General features: G+C 53.7%; 1 protein-coding gene across 1 annotated transcript; it reads right to left on the bottom strand.

Moving 5' to 3' along the window:
- Positions 1-6,004: 6,004 nt before the first annotated feature.
- On the bottom strand, positions 6,005-14,835 carry TMEM151B (transmembrane protein 151B). Its single transcript, XM_039697932.1, has 2 exons — positions 14,698-14,835; positions 6,005-7,732 (listed from the first exon to the last, which is right to left on the bottom strand). Exons 1-2 carry the CDS (start codon positions 14,788-14,790, stop codon positions 6,296-6,298), a joined length of 1,530 nt encoding a protein of 509 aa, XP_039553866.1. The 5' UTR covers positions 14,791-14,835; the 3' UTR covers positions 6,005-6,295.
- Positions 14,836-18,231: the final 3,396 nt, after the last annotated feature.

Raw genomic sequence — 18,231 nt, 5'->3', positions numbered from 1 at the left:
TTCCTGGGGAATGGGGGGAATAAAACCCACTTAGCTTTCCAGCAGCCACTGTGCTTATTGTCAGTGCTGGATGGCCATGCTGCACACTGTAATGGGCTCCTGAAAATCTGGCAGCTTCTGGAAGAGTTGCATAGGTGGATGATATACCTGTCAGTAGAGCCTGTTCACGAGCTGCAGGAAGAGGAGCTTGTGGCACTCCACAGGGAAACTGTCCCTCCCCCAAGACAGACATGAGGTAAGGAGGGAAGGAGGAAGGGCAGGCCACGAGGCCATGGGTCTTGCAGGTTCAGTGCTGTCCTTGGGACCTCTTTCACCTCAAAGGCGGAAAGGCTACGGTCCTGTGGGAGAAAGCTCCTCTCCCGGCGCTGCGGAGGTGCTGTGGAGGTCAATTTGCTTGTTAGCTTGCTTTTGAGGGAGTTGAGGAGATCGCATCCATGGGCATAATGTTCCCCTTGGCAGAGCAGCTGTGAGGCAGTAGAGCAGAACAATTCAACCCACTGCTTGTAGAAACTACAGACATTCAACATTCATTCAGGTTGGCCAAGTCCCAACACAAAATGCAACATCAAAGCAACACTGTGACAGATCAATTTTTCTGCACTCAGGGACAGACCCCCCAGAGGAGCTGCTAAGCCAACCTCACATTAGTATAGTACCACTGGCTTCAGTAAAACTACCCTAGGAATGAACATAGCCCATTAATTTCTACCTGAAGTGTGACTATGACCCCTTTCCACTTTTTCCAGAATGCCCACAGAGAAACAGCCCTAGGCAGGCTCAGCCCCAAGTCCCCACTGGGGTCCCAGGTCCTACGAACCAGCCTTTGAATTCCATGTATGCCTGGCTCAGAGCAGAGTGTAGGCTCAAGTGCATCACAGGGAGCAGCAGCACCAGACAGAGCTATCACTTAAACTATGTTTCATTTCTGACATTACCTGGATCCAGATCATATTCCTACAGACTTTATTCTAACCACTGAATATCCCAGAAGGACATATCCCAGCTTGAGACCCACACTCTTTGGTAACACAACATGTCGGTGGTGGTGTGGCTTCAGACCCAGCCCCTACAGCCACTGCAGCAGAGCAGGAGCACACTGCAGCAAAGCCTGTCCCCTGCTAAAGGAAGCACCCTGGTGGCATTAGACAGCAGCACTGAAGCCGTGGTTGGAAAGGCTGGAAGGAGAGCTTAAAAGGCATTATTTGTCCCACCTGCTAATCAGCAGGTGCTGTTTTACTGGCATCAATGCTACCTATCTTTCTTAACCTTACACTTCATAAATCTTTTCCTGCAGTTCTCACCCCGTGGGCGTCCATCAGTTATTAAACAACTCTGCAGCCTCTTGAGTGAAGAGACAACAAAGAGGGCCAGCTGGATTTCTAATGTGCATTTTAGGGGGAGCAGAAAGGAAGTGGGGTGCATTTGTTTGACAATAGATGAACAGCATCTTCCCCAGCCATAATACTGTGTATTAGCCTGGAAGGCCTGGCCTTGGCCATAGGTTCAGATTTGCTCTCACCATCCTAATGAATGTCCCTGCAGCTGCTCACCCTGACAGCCCTCTCTGAAACCTCCCTCCTTGGTGTGGAGTGAGGCATGACACACAGAGGGCTCAAAGAAGTACCGCTTGGCTGGTTGGTGTCATCAACTGGTTCTGCACAAGCAAGGTGCTAGGCACTATTTGGGAAGCTTCCATTGCATTGAAAGATAGATAAGTAGGTGGTGATGTGTCTTGGAGATCAGGTAATCCAGAGCTTCTCACATACTTCTCTCTCTCTCTCTCTTTTTCTCTAGTTCAGAAAAGCTGGAGAGCTTTTAAGCACCTGACAAGTATATTGAAGAGTAGGAAACACCAAATAGCCCAAACTAATTCTCCAGCCTTGCAGCAGTGAGGACTGGCCCTCTTCTGGGTTGCATTAGCACCATGAAGGGCCAGGAAGAGCAGCTGGTAGCATTCTTGCCTCTCTCTTTCTAGTATATGAGGAAAGTCCACTGCTAAGTGCAATGCTGAGCCTGACTCTCAGCCCATGGAAAACTGCAATGTTTGAATGATGTATGGAAAAAACAAAACCATCTGACTGCAGAGATCCTCCTAATTATTGCCTCTGTCATACTGACAAGCACCCAGCTCTGACCTTCCCAGAGGGTGAGGCGTGCTGTCCTGCTTTCCTTGTGGAAGCAGCCAGCAGCCCTGCGAGCCCCGCTCGCTTCGAAGAGATCTGCACCAGAAATGAGGACACAGCCACCCTGACAGACCAAGGCATTGCTTGCACCTTTGGCACCCGGGCCAGGCTCAGAGCAGGAGTGACACACTACACAGAGAAAACTTCTGCACCACCATTCAAGCCAGGGTCTGGCAAGTGAGATCAAGACTCTGGGCTTGGTGAAGAGAAGGCTACAGATAACAGGCCTGCTTGTGTCAGGAAGGCCTTGAGAAAAAGGAACAGAGCCAATCAGACTCACCAGTCAATGGAGAAGAAGTAATGGGATTAAGCTACAGCAGGGAGAACTCAGATATAAGGGAGAAGGCTATCCTGAGAGGAGCAGATTGGGCCATCGAATTCCTGCCAAAGGAATTGTCATCACCAGCGTGGATACAGCAGAGAGCAGACACAAGCCTCAAGAAGAGCAGGCACCTGACTGCAGCACAGCCCAGAGCTGGGGTGGGGCATGTGTATGTGCCAGGAGATGGGACCACTCCACCACGGAGAGGCCATGTCCCAGAACAGGGACAGGCCATCTCTGGGATCTGTGCTCATAACCTGAGCCATAAGGAGAATTACAGCAGCTGCCCTTGGCCCAGGGCACTGTGTTCTCTCACCAACACTTAGGAGGAAACCCTCTTTGCTGGTAGTGTCCCATGCCAGTAGTGTCCCATGCCAGGAGACAGAAGGGAGAGCCCAGTTTTCTGTTCTGAACTTTCCTGCCTGACTAGACATGCCAGGACCAGCCCTAGTTTCAGTTTCTCCTCTTCAGCTCCACCACTTCTCTGTCAAGCCACCAGGCAGCTCCTGTCCCTGCTGCCCAAGTCCTGCCATGTTCAAGTGCACTATCCCCCTTTCCTGAACCTGAGTCATGTCTCCACCCTTGAGAAAATGGAATGGGATGGACCAGGGGGGCAGTTCTACCAGGTGCACTTGGGTAGCACCAAGAATATGAGGGATGGGATCTCTGAGAAATCCTGGCATGCAGTGGGGAATACTGACTAGAGAGGTCCCACTTCTCAGGGTGCTGTGGGTCTGACAGACAGTAGCACTGGGACCTGGCTGCAGCTGGCACCACCCGGGTACATGGGGAAGGTGTTCAGCAACAGGGAGACTGTACGGATCCTGTGGGCCAGAACAGCAGCCGTGCCTCGAAGATCCACCTGGATAGACCACCTCCAGAATAAGATTTCACATGTGAAAATGGGGCCAGAGGAACAAGGCCAGGCATTCTCATGGAAAGCCCCAGAAAGAGCCAAGGACATGGTGCCTGAAACTCTGCTGCAGGTGCTAAAAGCTGGGGGGCACAGAGACCCTGCTAATCTGTCCCTGTTGTGAAGACTGTCTTTGCCCCAGGGAGCTAAAAGGCCTGCCAAAACTTAGATAAATCCATCTGTCCAAGGCACCTTGGAGGCTGGAGATAGAAAGATGAGCCATTACAGCCTAATTTAAGCAACAGTGCAGATTTCAAAGAGAACATGTCAGGAAGGACAAGCGGGGACCTCATTCCTCACTAATGACCCATTGCAGCTCCACTGTCTCAATTCACTGGGACATACAAGCACACACCATTATCTCCCTGGAGTCAGAGAACATCCACATCGGCCTTGGCTTACTTTAGGCCCTTGTAGAGAGAAGCATGAGTGCACAGCAAGCCGAATGTCATCGCTAAGCAAGGAAATCCCAGGGCTGCTTTTGCCCAGTCTGAATCTATGCCAAAAATAATGAGAACAAAATGCAGAGAGGGATGTGCCTCCTCTGGAGACCTTATGCTTCTCTGTCCTCCAAGGGACCCTCTTCTTTAAACCAACATCTAGCTCTGGTAGTGAAAGTAAGGGCAGATGCTAAGACAGAATCATCAACAGAGTGAGATTTTAAGAGACTTCTCATTCAAACCACTGTTGTTTGCAGTTTAGCACCCGAGATCCAGAAGGACAAGCTGACTTGAAGGGCAAGAGACACTAACCAGGATATGCAGGGCATAAAGAGCAGAACAGACTGCTCTGGGGGAAATTAAATGGGGAGCCCTACAACGCCCACAGGTTCTGACCACTCCAGGCTTGCCAGCAGGAGATGGCTTTCAAAATAGGACCAGTGTGGTACATTGGTGCACTTGCAGCCTCCTCGAGACCCGGGAGGCAAAGCAGTACAGCAGCACGATGAGAGAGCCTGACCCCTCGTTAACAGCTGCCAGGAGGAAGATGGTTGGAATAAATACAGGGCCTCACTGTTTGTCCTTCTGCGACCCATGGGGAGGCAGACACCAAGCACAAATGCCCAGGTGCCAATGGACTTGCCCCTGTCACCCAAGATGTGCTGCTCTTAGCTTTTGTTTGCCACAGCTGATGAGGGAAGCGGGGTGAAGCTGAGGAGCAGTGCTGTCTGGAGAAATCGCTGGCTGATTTGGCATGCACTCCCCAAAGAGCTGACTGAAAAGGAGACAGCTTTTCTGAGAACAAGGACACAAGAGATCCGGGGATGTGTTGCTGGAGGAGGAAAAGCTGGGTGTCTGCATGCTGCAAACACTGTTGCAGCTTCAGTGACACGAAGGCTCTTTGCCCAGTGTTGCTGAGATCCTTTCCAGCAGGGTAGAAGGGGCAGCACAAAGCTCAGACCAAACCTGTCCTAACAAGAGCAAGGCAGAAGAACCCAGTAGCTAATGAGCTACACAGAAGTCACCTCACTTCTGACAGCCTGACACCTCCCTGCAAAAACCTCTGTTGTGCAAAACATTTGGTTTTAATCAGGGTTTCCTCTAACATATCCCCAGCCTGTGTTCTGCAGAGCATCCCTCTTGGCAGATGCCTCCTGCACAGGTCCTGCACCAACAGTGGGGTCACACAGAAACAGAATTCTTTTGATCCTCCTTTCCCCAGACAAAGTTCCCAATGCTCCAGCATAGTTCTGCATTTGTCCTTCCTATCCCCTCAGAGCTCTCTGTCAAAATGAGGCTTCCAGGAGCCTGCAGCTCAGAGTTCACAGCCAGAGCCCAGCTGGATCTTATGCAAAATTCACTTGTGCAGACATGCACCAACCTGCTGCTCCATTATCAATAGGTGAACTGCAGCTGAACCTACCAGAGACTTCCTTGATGCTTGGCTGAACCAATTAGGACTTACTTCAAAGCCAGGAAGGGTCCCCAGCCCCTTGATGTGCCACCTGATACCACGATGTCTGTTCCAGTGCCATCCTCTTCCCCTTCCCCAGCTCACCAGGGGCCTCCTGTTTTCTCTTTCCAGCTGAGCCCTCCTCCAGCAAACACATCAGTAGCGCTGCAGATCTCTGCTCCATCTGGATTTGCACATTCATCCCTTCCCTGGTGCTGCATGCCCAAACAGAAAACCCTTTACCAAGGGGATGCTGACTCACAGCTGGCACACCGAAACTTCCGAAGGAGCTGAGCATGGGATCCTCTGGAGGCAATGCCATTCCCAGCAGTGAGAAAAAAGTAACAGTCGGAGCATGGTCTAAAAAAAATAGTGGGGAGGGAGGGGAATGGTCAGGGGGAAGGGGAAGAGGCGGATTCGTGGCTTTCAGCCTTTGCTCTAACCTGCCATTTAGCTCCACGTGCCTGGGTGCCCATGACCTTCTGTCACAGGCAGCAACACCCTGCTCCAAGGGGCCTGTTCTCCTCCACCCTGCGAGGGGTCTCGCTCCAGTGTGGGAAGCAGGGTGGGCAGAGGTGCAGCAGGGTGCTTTTTGGTGGCTGCTGGTTCCTTGGAGCACGAGACAGCCTGGAGCCAGGGCTGGGAGCCAAAGCCACCCCCTCCCTGCATCAGGCCTGCCGTTTTATTCCCCCCTTTGGGTCTTGACACCATGAATTATGGTTTTGCTGTTGGTTTGGTTGTTTGTTTTTTTTTGCATGTGGTGATCGGTCTAGAGTTCTGTGCCACGTCAGGGGGAGCACCAGCATCCACCCCTCTGGGAGGTCAGAGCCACAGCGGGGGAAGCCTTTGTTGGCTGCCGGAGGAGGATGCCACGTCCACTCCATCCTGATGTCCTCCTAGGCCATCCCCCTTGTGCTCCTCTCCCCAAATCCTGCTCTGGCTGGGGCCAGGCAACAGACAATGAGATCTCACCGCCTTCTGCTTTCACAGTGAGGTCTCCACGCAGGACCCATTGCGATGGAGGTGACGGTGGTCGTGGTTCAGGCAGCCTTCGTTGCGGTGTACAATGAGGACAGGGAAGTAGAGGGCATCCTGATAAGGAGGGGGGTCTTCCTCCTCCACAGTCACCTGGCTGGAGAGGCGTGTCTGCTCAGTGGGGCAGCTCTGCTCGTTCAGGCTGCCACTCCGGCTGCGCCAGAGGCAGCTGCGGCGCGAGCCGTACAAGCGGCCCAGGGAGAAGCGGCTGCTGCTGAAGGGAATCCTGGGACTGCCGTTGCAGATGCTCAGAGCACTGCGGGAGAAGATGGAGGAGCTGCTTATAGTCCTGTGGCAGCGCTCGCAGTTCTGCCGGTAGCCCCCGTAGCGGCAAGCGGAGTAGCTGGTGCAGCCGGAGAGCCCCACCAAGTCCATCAGGACCGCTTCCGAGTAGCTGGGCACCAGCTGCTGGTTGGAGCGTATGTGCCACTCCAGCTCGGTGCTGTCCACCGTGTTGACACGGGGCATCCTCCGGCAGAAGGAGCGCTCCTCGGCCGGCGTCACGGCCACGTAATCGAACCCAAAGAGTTTTTCCACGTGGTAATGGACATAGGAGGTGCGGTACTCATTTAGCACCCGCAGGGGCCAGGAGAGGGTCAGCAGAGCTGCCACCCAGAAGACATAGTGAGATACATACCAAGGCAGGTTGTCTGGGTCAGAAAAGGCCACCATGTATTCCTTGAAGTCCACATTTTTGAGGTGCATCCCCTCCCTGGCCTCCATGTAATCGTCTAGGCCCTCGTTCTCCGTGAAGAAGCGGGCCCGCTGGGTCAGATAGGAGTTCTCAGACTCCACGTTGGCAAAGCTGAAACACTTGGTGAAGCGGAGCCGTGTGGCCGGGTAGCTCTCCAGGTCAATGAGGTCCTTGGAGATGTCCTTAACTCCACAGTTGGAATAATCAAACTCGGCCTCTGCCACGTGGGTGTTGACCCGCTCGTGGTACACTTGGGTGGTGGTGTAGGCGTCCCCGTTGCGGTAGCGGGTGACCTGCCGGGTCCTGCGGACGTAGTGGTAGCTGATGGCCTTCCACCAGATGCAGGGGGTGGCCTGCTGCATCCGCTGCACACGCTCGTGCACGCTCTCCACGTCCACCTTGTACTGCAGCTCGTTGCGCGTGTAGCAGTGCCAGCACTCCACCAGGTACACCACGTAGAGCATCACCAGGAAAGCCAAGGGGATGTAGACGTAGCCGTTGGAACAGGGGCTGTCATGGTACATCATGGACTTGCCCTTGTAAGCGCTGTCAAAGGTCAGCCGGGTCACCTTGGTGACGTGGCACCAGGTCATGGCTCCCATGCAGCCATACATGAGGAGGGACAGCAGCAGGCATTTCCAGTGCGACTCTCGGCACAGGGACTTGCTGAGAGACTGCTTCACTGGCCGCTGCTGCTCCGGGGGACCGGGGAGAAGGAGAGAGAAAACAAGAGAGGAGTCAGTGGGCTGCAGCGGCAGGGGAAGGGGCGCAGGCAGCAGGGTGCTGTGGCAGCACCTATAGCTCTGCAAACACAGACCAAACAGCAGAGGCCACGGGGCTCCTGGCCTCAGCGGGCAGCGCAGAGGCTGGGATCTCTCACAGGATGACACTCATGCAGTGCAGGCAACTAGCACCCCCACCTCCATGTCTGGTGCTCTGCCCCTCCTTGGGGGACAGACAGAGCCCAGCTGGACATGGTGGAGAGTGGTAAAGGACAACTCTGTCAGCTGCACTGAGCACCTCCCTTCTCCAACAGGGAGTAACCCCTACCATTGCCACTTCCCAGGGAGAGCTATTGGAAGATCAGGTGAGAGTCTGGGCGATCTCCTCCACATGCCTCAGCTTTTGCACCCACCCCACCAGCACAGGCAGCTCTAGCTGATGTCATCCCACCTGAACCCCTCACCACAGCCCATCCCACTGCACACGAGTCTCTCCTCCGCTTCCCAGTAACGACAAATAGCAACATTCCAATTCCTCCAGCAGGGCGGCACAAGCTGCCTGGTGTGCCTGTAAGATGGAGAAACAGACCTTCTGCAGCTGGGAAGGTCTGTGATTGGTAATGACAATTCCCACTACAACACTTGGCAGCCTAAGGAGATCTGAAGTGCTTCTCAAGTGCTTTATAAACCATACCAATGAGAAAGTACTTTTCCACTATTGAAATGGAGCCACCTCTGGTAGGAGAGAAAGCAAATATGGAGTAACATCCTAAAAAGTACTCAGGCTGGAAGGGAGGAGCATCCTAACAATCTGCAGCAGCAAGGAGGGCAAGAGGCCACTCACAGCTGCTGGCAAATGTGCCTGCTTGCACTGGGATTCAGATGTGACAGTCCACACTTCTGAAAAACACTGCTCTTAGGTCTTTCATGGTGAGGAAAAGGCAGAAATTAGCAACGCGACTTTTTAAAGGGATTGCACTGGTGCCTTTACCACAGTACAGTGCAGGGTTTCACACAAACCCATGAAAAAAACTTGGTTAAGGAAACCTCTGTCACTCTGCAACACTCTGAAGTCTCAAGTATTGATCCATTGTCTGTGAGATCTGACATCACCCTACCCAAAGAAAGAACAGACAAAGTAACTATTTCCTTTCTTATACAGAATATTTTATCCAGCAATCTCCAAAGGGGCAACCTGAGAGAGGGGGTCAAGAACCCCAGCCTTGTGCAGATGCCACCAAATTCACTCAGAGGCTTCAAGCTTTGCTCTCCCTCTGCACCTGCAGGCAGCAGCAGCTCCTGAGCTCAGCTCCTCCATGGCAGGGGCCAACTCCAGCTGTAACGACACTGCTCATGGCACTGCAGTCCAAGCCTGGCTCCATTACTCTCCACTCCTGAACATGCTGGGCTGGAGAGGTCTCTCATCCAGGAATCCCAAACAACTGAGTGGGCTCACACTGCTAGAAAGCAGGAGGGGCACTTTCACTCTGGCATGAAAAGGAAAATTAAAGCAAGAACCAGAAATCACAAGGCCACTGGCAGGCCTAGGGACAGCCCTGGGCTTCATCTTTCCTTTAAGAAATGCTCTTCTGAAGAGCCCCTCATTCCTGGCTTGGTGCTCTGGAGTCCCACAGGCCAATCTTTCCTCCCCACCCTTGTCAAAGCCTGCCAGTGGGACTTCTGTCACTGCACTCAGGGATCCTGCCCAAATCTCCAACAGAGGTTTCTCTCCTAGAGGCACAGAGAGGCTCCTGCCTCCCCTGCCTGCCCACCCCAGCAGCCAGCCCATGATGAGCAGAGCAGGCAGCACGTCCAGAGAAACCACTGCTGGCAAGGGGAATGCTGGTACATCCCACTGGCACTCCCCGCTATCAGCAATGCTGAGCTCCTCTCTTTGAAGCCACTAGCTGAGAGCAGGACCTGGAGACAGACAGGGAGAGCCCAGGGCTGGCAGGTGGGTGGTGCTGGCCTGCAGGCAGCTCAGAGAGGTGCAGGATGGTGCTGCTGGCAGTGCTGGCATGGACACACGTGCAGCCCTGTCTTCCCAGTGCAACTGACCACTGCAGCAGCCTCACAGTCATGGGGCAAGAAGGCAACCCCAGGTAAGAGAAAAGAGAGTGAGGAGAAGAAGGGGGGGCCTTTCAGGAGGCAGAGCCACCTGAGCTGTGCTCTCCCTCCTGAGGTCAATGCTGCAGTTACAAGAGCCTGCTCAGACCCCTCTGTCCTTGCTTGGTTGCAGCACGGCTCTCCCATGCTGGAATACTGTACCACTACCCCGGCAGCCAAAGGCTTCCTCTCTCACTGCTGCCTTCTGCGTTGCAGGCTTTCCCTGGCAGCAGCAGCTCTGACTGTGAGGATGTAAAGGAGCAGCTCAGCCAAAGGAGGAGCATGGGGAGGGTCTGGACAGGGCCCTTGGAGTGGTACATGCCAAGCCTGGGGTGTCTGTGGGATGTGAATGCTGAGAAACAGCACCTTGTTTAGGAGGCAGATGCACAAACAGAGCACAGGGAATAAAGCACCCAGCTCATTCATTTGCCAGCTGGGGAAGGGGCACCACAGTGACAGGTCTTTGCTTTTCTGTCTCAAAAAAGCAAATTCCACCTCATAGTCAGCCCCCAGCCCTTCATGTTCTGCCCTGCCTGTGCCGCAGGAGAAGGGAGACGCTGGCTGTCACCCTGCAGAGGTGTAGGCAAGCCCCACTGCGGTTACCCACCCAGGGCAGGGAGCACGATGCAGCCCAGGCTTGGTTCCAGGAACTGTGTTAGCAGGGCTCTAGTCCATGCACTAGTCTCCTCCTAGGACTACGCAGTATTTAGATACTGCAGCGCTTTTACAGGGTCACACTAACCCCTGCTGTAAACTGTTTACAACCCAGCTCTGCCCTAGGCTTTTGAGGTAAAACACATACACCTCGGCTGCACCGGTGGGGTTTCCGAAAGCTGATCAAGTGCCAGTGACGGGATACAACCACAGCAGAGACAGAGGAGGAGCCAGATGCAGAGTCTAATCCCAGTAGGAACTGCAGCATCCCTGCTCCTCTCCCAGGCTGCAAAGGGCTCACAGGAGCAAACAATCAGCTCCACAGATTCCTCCGCAGAAGCAGCTGAATAAGATTGTCTTCCTGAGCTCTTAACCAGCCTTGGGTAAGTCCAGCATAGCAAACAAGCAGATGAAAAAGCTGGGGAAAGAGAAATCTGTCTCAGAACAGTGTCACTAGGAGGAGAGCAGGCACTGATATAAATGCCATCGTCATCTGCCCGCTGCAGTCTGATGGAATGAGGCAAAAGCCTTGCCCTACTTCATGTAAACAGGGTTTCCCTCCATCACCCAGAGCCTCCCTCTGCTCAGGCTCCAGCACTGGAGAGTGGTAAGCAAATCTGCTATTGCAGGTGCGCTGGAACACCTCTGCAGTGCCAGGGGGCAAGGCTGGCCATAGCTCAGCCGAACCTGTTGTGGGATCCCAAGCAGCTCCTTCCCTGTGCTTCACTCCACCTCGTGGAACGCATGGGGCAACCCTTAGTGGGCACTGAGACACACCTCGGGAAAGGCAGGGGGTGGGCTGCTGCCTGGGCCTCCCCGCCCTCCTGCGTGGCACTGGCTCTGACACTGCCCCGAAGTGAACAGAGATGGAGCCCCACACCTGCAGCTGCTGCTCTGGATGCGTGGGGAGGGATGGAGGGGATGAATCACAACCAGCCCTGAAGCAAAAGGAGACACCCACAATGCACAGGCAGTACAAGAGGGGACCCCCAACACTGCTTGCACTAAACTCCTTTGAGGTCTAGGGGATCCTCTTTTAAAAAAACAGCCTCAAGGAGACAAACATGCTCAGCACCTCAGTGGCCAAGCACATGGGTCAAAATCCTTTAATCACCCCTGCAACCTTGACCCTGCAACTCTGAATACTAAACCTCTTCAAGTTCTTCAAGCTACTCCCAGTTACAGCCTGGCCCCATCCACTGTCCCCCTTTTTAACAAGTGTTTCCATGTCATTCCCTCCCATGACTCTCACCTGCCTCTCCCTGCAGAGACCTCTGTGAAATCTCTGATTCACCTCCAGAATGCTAAACTTTCATGTTTCATATTTTGAGACAGCCTGGGGTTCAGAGGGTCAGGTGTCCTAGAGACAGCCCTCTAGAGGGCTGAAAAAAAAATCCAAAAAAAGCGCCAGAGCAGCAGCCTGAAGGCCCAGGTAGCTCCCGAGTGCCAGGTGGTGGCAGCAGCTTGCAGGGGACTCCAGAGGGACTCCTGAGCATCAGTTTCCATGGCTCTTCCCCAGGATTCACTTACATCATGCAAGAAATTAATAAGCCCTGATTCCTTTGACCTCAAATCCCCAGAAAAAGGGAGGTAGGGAGGATCCAGTCATTTCTAGGAATTACCATTGTTTTCAAAGGCTCTGGACAAACATGGGCAACTCCTGGCCAGGATGGTCCCAGCAAATACCCACATCACACACCCCATGCCCACAGCCCAGGTTCAGGAACCACCTGCCTACAAGAAAGAGGTGGCTCAGTCCCAGGCTGGCAGTGCTGCCAACTGCAGAGGACAGAGGAAGGCTGAGCATCGACAGGCCAGGGAATCCTGCCAGCAGTCAGCTCCTGCAGCGGCACCAAGGTCTCCATTTTACACAGGAGCTTGGAGGAGGACTGGTTCCTTCCATCAGATCCCACCTGAGCAGCAGGACAAGGACATGGTTTTGCTTGTTCCTAGGCTGAAGAGCTTGTCCCTTGGCATCTCCCACCCTCCAAGTATGCACTGATGAGTGAAATTCAGCTCACCACCACTAAGTGTGGGTGTAGGCATGTGATACCAAGATGGAACAAGGGCTCAGTCAGCTCTGGCTAGTACCTCTTGCTACTTGCCTGGGACAAGATGAGAAGACCTGAAGCCCTCCCTGGCTCCTAGATGCAGCAACCTGAGATATCAAGATGAGACACCTTCAAATAGGACAGGGCAAGTTTCCCATTTTCCAGACATCTCCTCTGGCTTCCTACTCACCCTGGCCAATGGACCCTGACATGTGGGATGGAGCCACACTGCGGGGACGCTCGGCAGTGCTGGCACCAGCAGTTGGTTCTGACGGAAATGAGGACATTGCACAGCCCGTATGGCATTACATAGGCACTAGAGGAGAGGAGGAACATTGTCCTCTCCCTCTCCTGATAGCTCTGAAGACAAGAGGATTTCACTAGGTCAGTCCAGAAATCTAAGCTCGCCACTGAAGTCTCTCCTCTTTGCATCAGATGAGACACCAGCAAGCATGGCACCATCACGAGAGGCTGCAGCTTCCCTCTCCTCCACCAGCTGCTTCATGCAAGTCTGTGATAGCTTCTGGCCACAAGAAGGATGCCCTTAGCCTAAACAGAGGAGGTCATGGACTACAGCCTTTCTGCCTGCTCCTGTGGAGTATGACACTGACACCCTCATTGGCAGCCACCACAGAGTAACTGAAGCTCGGACAATCTCATAATACCTGCGAGCCAGGGGGCACTGTAGGGGAGGGAAACTCGTCTGGGCACTGCCCCTGCTACACTTCTCTCACCCAAACTGGCTCTTGCTCTGGCACCTCTGAAAAGTCTGTGCCGTCTTGAAAGTAGGACCAGCACTGCCAGGACACCGGCAGTAAGAAACCACATCACAGCAGGGCACAAGCATGTCCTCATGCTAAAAAAGCCCCTCACAGTTTGGCTACCCTCATCAGGATCTGTTTGAAGAGCTGGGCTCAGATCATCAGGAGTTGTTGCATGCAGGCAGGAAGAGAGGAACAGACACAGAGTATACAGTATTTGTACAGCTTCCCAGTCCTTGAACTTCAGCATTCCTCTCCTGCAATTATTTATATCTAAATATAAGTCTGTATATATAGAATAACCGTGCATGGGCATGCATGTTCTGCCCAAGCCAAGGAGGCAGAGAATACCAGGATTATGCAGCACTCGCAAACTGCAGCTCCTCATCAGCAGAAGGGGAAGTGATGCACCAGCTTCTGAGTATCCCCCCAAGCTGCCCTTTGAGCTGTGGTCTCACCAGACAGGGCAGCCCACCCCCTGCAGGAGAACACTGCCCTTCCTGCACTGCCTGGGTGCCCTCCATGGGTCAGCAGCCCCATGGCATACAGCGAGCCTCACCAGTCAGTGCAGTTGCCTTCTCCCTTCTTGGGAAGCCCAAGCTGCAAGCAGGATCTGTAGAGGCAGACAAAAGGGCTGGCACACCTGCCTCCCGGTGGCGCTCCCAAGGCACGGGGCACCCTGCTCTCGACCCTTTCTGGCATCTGCTGCCTGGACTCCGGAAAAGTCATCTGCTGAGGGAGACTGCAGCACACCTGGAGGCAAGGCTGTGCTGGTACCTGGCCTGCCCCAGTCTGCACCTTGCTGGGAGCAGCCACCAGCAACAGCCCTTGGCTTTGCCATGTCCCCAAGCCCTCTACCCTGCTGCCCACCGCGTCTTGCCTCACAGTGACCCGGGCAGCTGTGCCCCATCCTGGATGCCCCCAGAAGCCAGCGCACAGCAAGGAGGGGGTCTCCACGTCTCCCAGGCATAACAAGCTCTGCCCGCGGCTGTAAGCACAAACGGTGCCCTGCGCTTCTCGTTTCTGATTTTTCCCTTCCTCCTCCATCCCGGCCACTCCAGCTCCGGCCCCCGCTCCGGACGGCGCTGGCTGCTGCGTCCCTTCCATGCCCGGAGGCTCCGCAGCGATCCCCAGGTGACGGGCGGGCGATGGGGGAGAGGCGCGCTGGGGCAGCCCATCGGCGGCGCGACCGACGGCTGGGCATGCTCGCCCCCAACCCGCATCGCATCCCCGGGGCCGGAGCGGGGCGAGAGGCGCTCCCAGCGAGCGGCTCCGCACCTGTGCGGGCAAAGCCCGGCCCGTGAACGCGCCACGCAAGGGTGGTAGGGGGCAGCCCGGGCCGGGGGGCGGCCGCTCTGCTCACCTCCTCTCTGGCCCCCTCCGCCTCCTCCTCCGGAGGCACCGGCGTGCTGCTGCCTCCCTCGCTGGCGGCGGCCGCCGAGGCCGGGGGGGACATGGCGGCGGGGGCGCCCCGCTGGCGGTGCCTGCGGGCCGGGCAGCTGCATTAGGAGGGCCGCGGCGGAGGCGGGGGGACGGGATGGGATGGGATGGGACGGGATGGGATGGGATGGGATGGGATGGGGATGGGGATGGGGATGGGGATGGGGGCACGGCGGGATCCGCGGCCGCCCAAGCGGGGCGGCGGGTGACCTTGAGGCGCCGGCCGGCAGCAGAGAGGGAGGGAGCCCGGTGCAGAAGCCCCTCCCGAGCCCCACCGGGAGCGGAGCTGCCGCCCGGCGTTGTCGGGGAAAGCTCCTGCTCTCAGCCGCGCTGATGGGTCGTCAGGCCGCCTTCGGTCCCAGCTGCACAGCTGACAGAGAGGTGAGGGGTCCCGTGGGTTTTCCTTCCCGCGGGATGAAGCGGGAGAACCGGGAGCACTTTGCATGTGCCCCGTCTGCTTTTCTAATCTGTGGGCACCGCAGCTGGTCGGGGAAATGGGGCAGTGTTGACCTGCAGTGCTGATGCTGGCACACATGGAAAACCTTAGCTTGGGCAGGAGCTTCCCTGCTGTGATCTGCACCGGGCCCAAAGGTTCTCAGCTGGCTATTGCATGGCCACCTGCAGCTTATTTCTCCACAGAGCTAACATGGTTACAGGGATGAGTGGAAAAGTTTCTTCAGACCCTCAACCTAAACTCACGGTGGGGACACACACGGAGTTTGGGAAGGGTCCGTACTTGTCAAGGTCTGGATATTGCAGGTGCAGCCCAGTTTCCTTGACAGTCAGGAAATCAGGTGTCTTTGCAGGTGCTTCCCCAGATCCAAACTGGGGAGAAGCATAAGCTGCAGAATTTGCTGGAAACTTGTTCTCTTTTTCTGAGCTCTGAGGCTCAGCCTTGGCAATGGGATGATTGACATACCCTTGTCCACTGTTGCCTGGGATGAGGAAGGAACAGTGTGTAGGCCTGATTGTCTCACTCAAGGAGATGCATCCAAGGGGAATTGCCAACCTCTGCTTCTTATGGGAATAGATGTGATGGCCGGGGGTGCTGCTGAAGGAGCTCATCTTCAAGAGAGGCTGGGGATGTGTTTCCTCTCGCCTTTCCCCTGTTTCCATGGGAACAGCAGCAAGCAGGAGCAGCCTGCTTGGAATTTCACTGCCTACCGCTCAGACACCCCCTGCCCAATCATCCCAGCAGACTCTGGCTCTTGAGGGTTTCAGACCCACACTCACGTGATGGATCCCATGCCTCCAAGGAGAGCTCACCCATGGATGTGTCATGGCAGAGCAAGGCAAAGAGGCACAAGCCCAGAGCTGCCACAATTCCTGTAGCAGCACGTTATTTCATGCACACTAATAGATGGTTGAAAATAATTTGCATTCCTGTATGCATTTCTGCTTTTTATAGGATGTGACCTCAGCTAGTCCAAAAAGTGCCTGAGGGATGATCGCCTTCCAGGAACAGCACTGGTTTTATCTCAAATATGTGAAAATCACACAAAAAGAGCAAAGCAGAAGGGTGAAGAGGTGGGAAAGGTGGTACAAGTTTATGTCTTTGTATTTAATACACCATGGTGTCTTTTTCTCCAGGGAGTTTGTCCACTTACTTTTGAATGTGTTTTGATTTTGGACCTGTAGATGCTTCATGCATTCTGTGGCAAGGAGTTTCACAGCACACCCACAAACTCAAGGAGCTTCCTTTGATGTGCCCATCCTGGGCTTTTTATCCACTAGGACTAACCCTTGGGAAGCAGGCTGCTGCCACCCTTATGGAGCTGCCCACAATGCAATTTATCCTCCACTGGTGGAGTCCGTGGCTACTGGTGAGCCAGAGGTAGAGTTTTTTGTGTCAGGCATCTTTGATACTTGTTCTGGCAGCATATTTTGGAGACAACACTGTCAAGAACATCACCAGCTGTGCTATTTTTGAGATGAGGTGGCACAAAAGAGGTTGTGTGCCCTGCTTTGTCTGAACTGAAGTTGTATGAGTTCTCAGCCAGTTTCTGAGGAAAACAGGCACATGGCAGATTTTGACCCTCGGGCAGGTACCCAAAGGCATGGCTGACAATGTGTAACAAAGGGCACAGGACTCCCAGAAATGGGAGAAATAAGAGTATATATGATGCTTAGGCCTTTCAGAAACTGAAGCAGGATGAACAGCATCCAGGATTGTGTTCTGTGTCATGATCAGAGGGAGGACCCAGAAGTTGTAATTACAACACACCACCTGATCCACTCAACCCTTCTTTTCTTGGGGGCAAGAGACAAAAATTTGTGAGATTTCCCTCCAGTTATTCCTGTAGGTTTCAGGATGCTCTACTGGAAAATGGAGAGTGGGATATTTCTGGGATGGAGGCCTTTCTGATGTGACAAAATGGTTGAAAGAAGCAGGGAGGCTTTTAAGAAGACACAGCAACTGAAGTAGAGGTGGTGCCCTTACCAATAGGTTTGTTCTCCAGAAACCCTGTATCTGCCACCCTGCAGAGACATTCATATCTGTTCAAGGCAAGCATAAAGCATGACATCATGTTAGCAGGATTCGTTCACTTTCCATAATGCATCAAACCGCAAAAGGTCTCACTCTTCTGTCTCTGGTAGTTACAGAAAATAGCCTTTTAGTTCCTGCTTAAATATGTTATTAGCTCTTACCCATGCAGCAAATTTGCATTCAATTTCTAGAAAAAATTTTGATGCAGGCTGCATTTTAAACCAGATGGCCATAGATAACCTATCCTTGTGCTGGTATTTGTAGCCTAAATATAAAAATGGATTTTACAACATCATATAGATATACATATAATTGTGTTTAGCTTTATTTTTTCCAATAGACCAAGTGTGATCAAGACTCAGTCTTTTGTTCCATAGCAATCAATGATTCCTAGCGGTGTGCTGTTTTTTGTCTCCTAAGAAGATGCATGGCAGAGAATCCCCTCGTGTTAGGATGCAGGATTTTCTATGCTCAGAAATTAATGCCTATTCAATTTAGAAATTTCAAGGATACTTTGTGCTGGCTGCCTGAGCCTTGCAGAATGTGTCACTCCAATTAAATTACTCCTCATTAATGCAACAAGGGGAATGTGGGTGCAGGAATGTGCCTCTTGCTCCAGTTAAACAACATCCCTTTGCCACTGCTGGTCATTGGTGCCAACTACCTCTGCAAGCTTTGTCCTCAAGGAAATATGTGCCATTAGTTGTGTTTTCATCTGCTGCACTCAGATGAGAGACTGAGATCTGTCTGCTGGGAGGAGATTCAGGTGTGCTTATTTTATTGTGGGAAGGAAACTCCCAGGGGTCATTAATTGGTGACTGGGGAGCTCATTTCTGTTTAGCATTGCTAGCAGGGGTACACATCATGACTGCAGTCCCCAAACACTCAGAATCTTAAACCTCACAAAGTAGGTGGGTTTGTAGCTGCCGCTCTGGGGCACATTTCACTGAATAGAATTGCTGTCATTGA

The sequence above is a fragment of the Passer montanus genome, unplaced genomic scaffold, assembly GCF_014805655.1.
Source record: "Passer montanus isolate IOZ18808 unplaced genomic scaffold, ASM1480565v1 scaffold12, whole genome shotgun sequence".
Classification (NCBI taxonomy): Eukaryota; Metazoa; Chordata; class Aves; order Passeriformes; family Passeridae; genus Passer; species Passer montanus.
The sequence above is the reverse complement of the archived record's forward strand: the minus strand, read 5'-3'. Positions and strand labels throughout refer to the sequence as shown.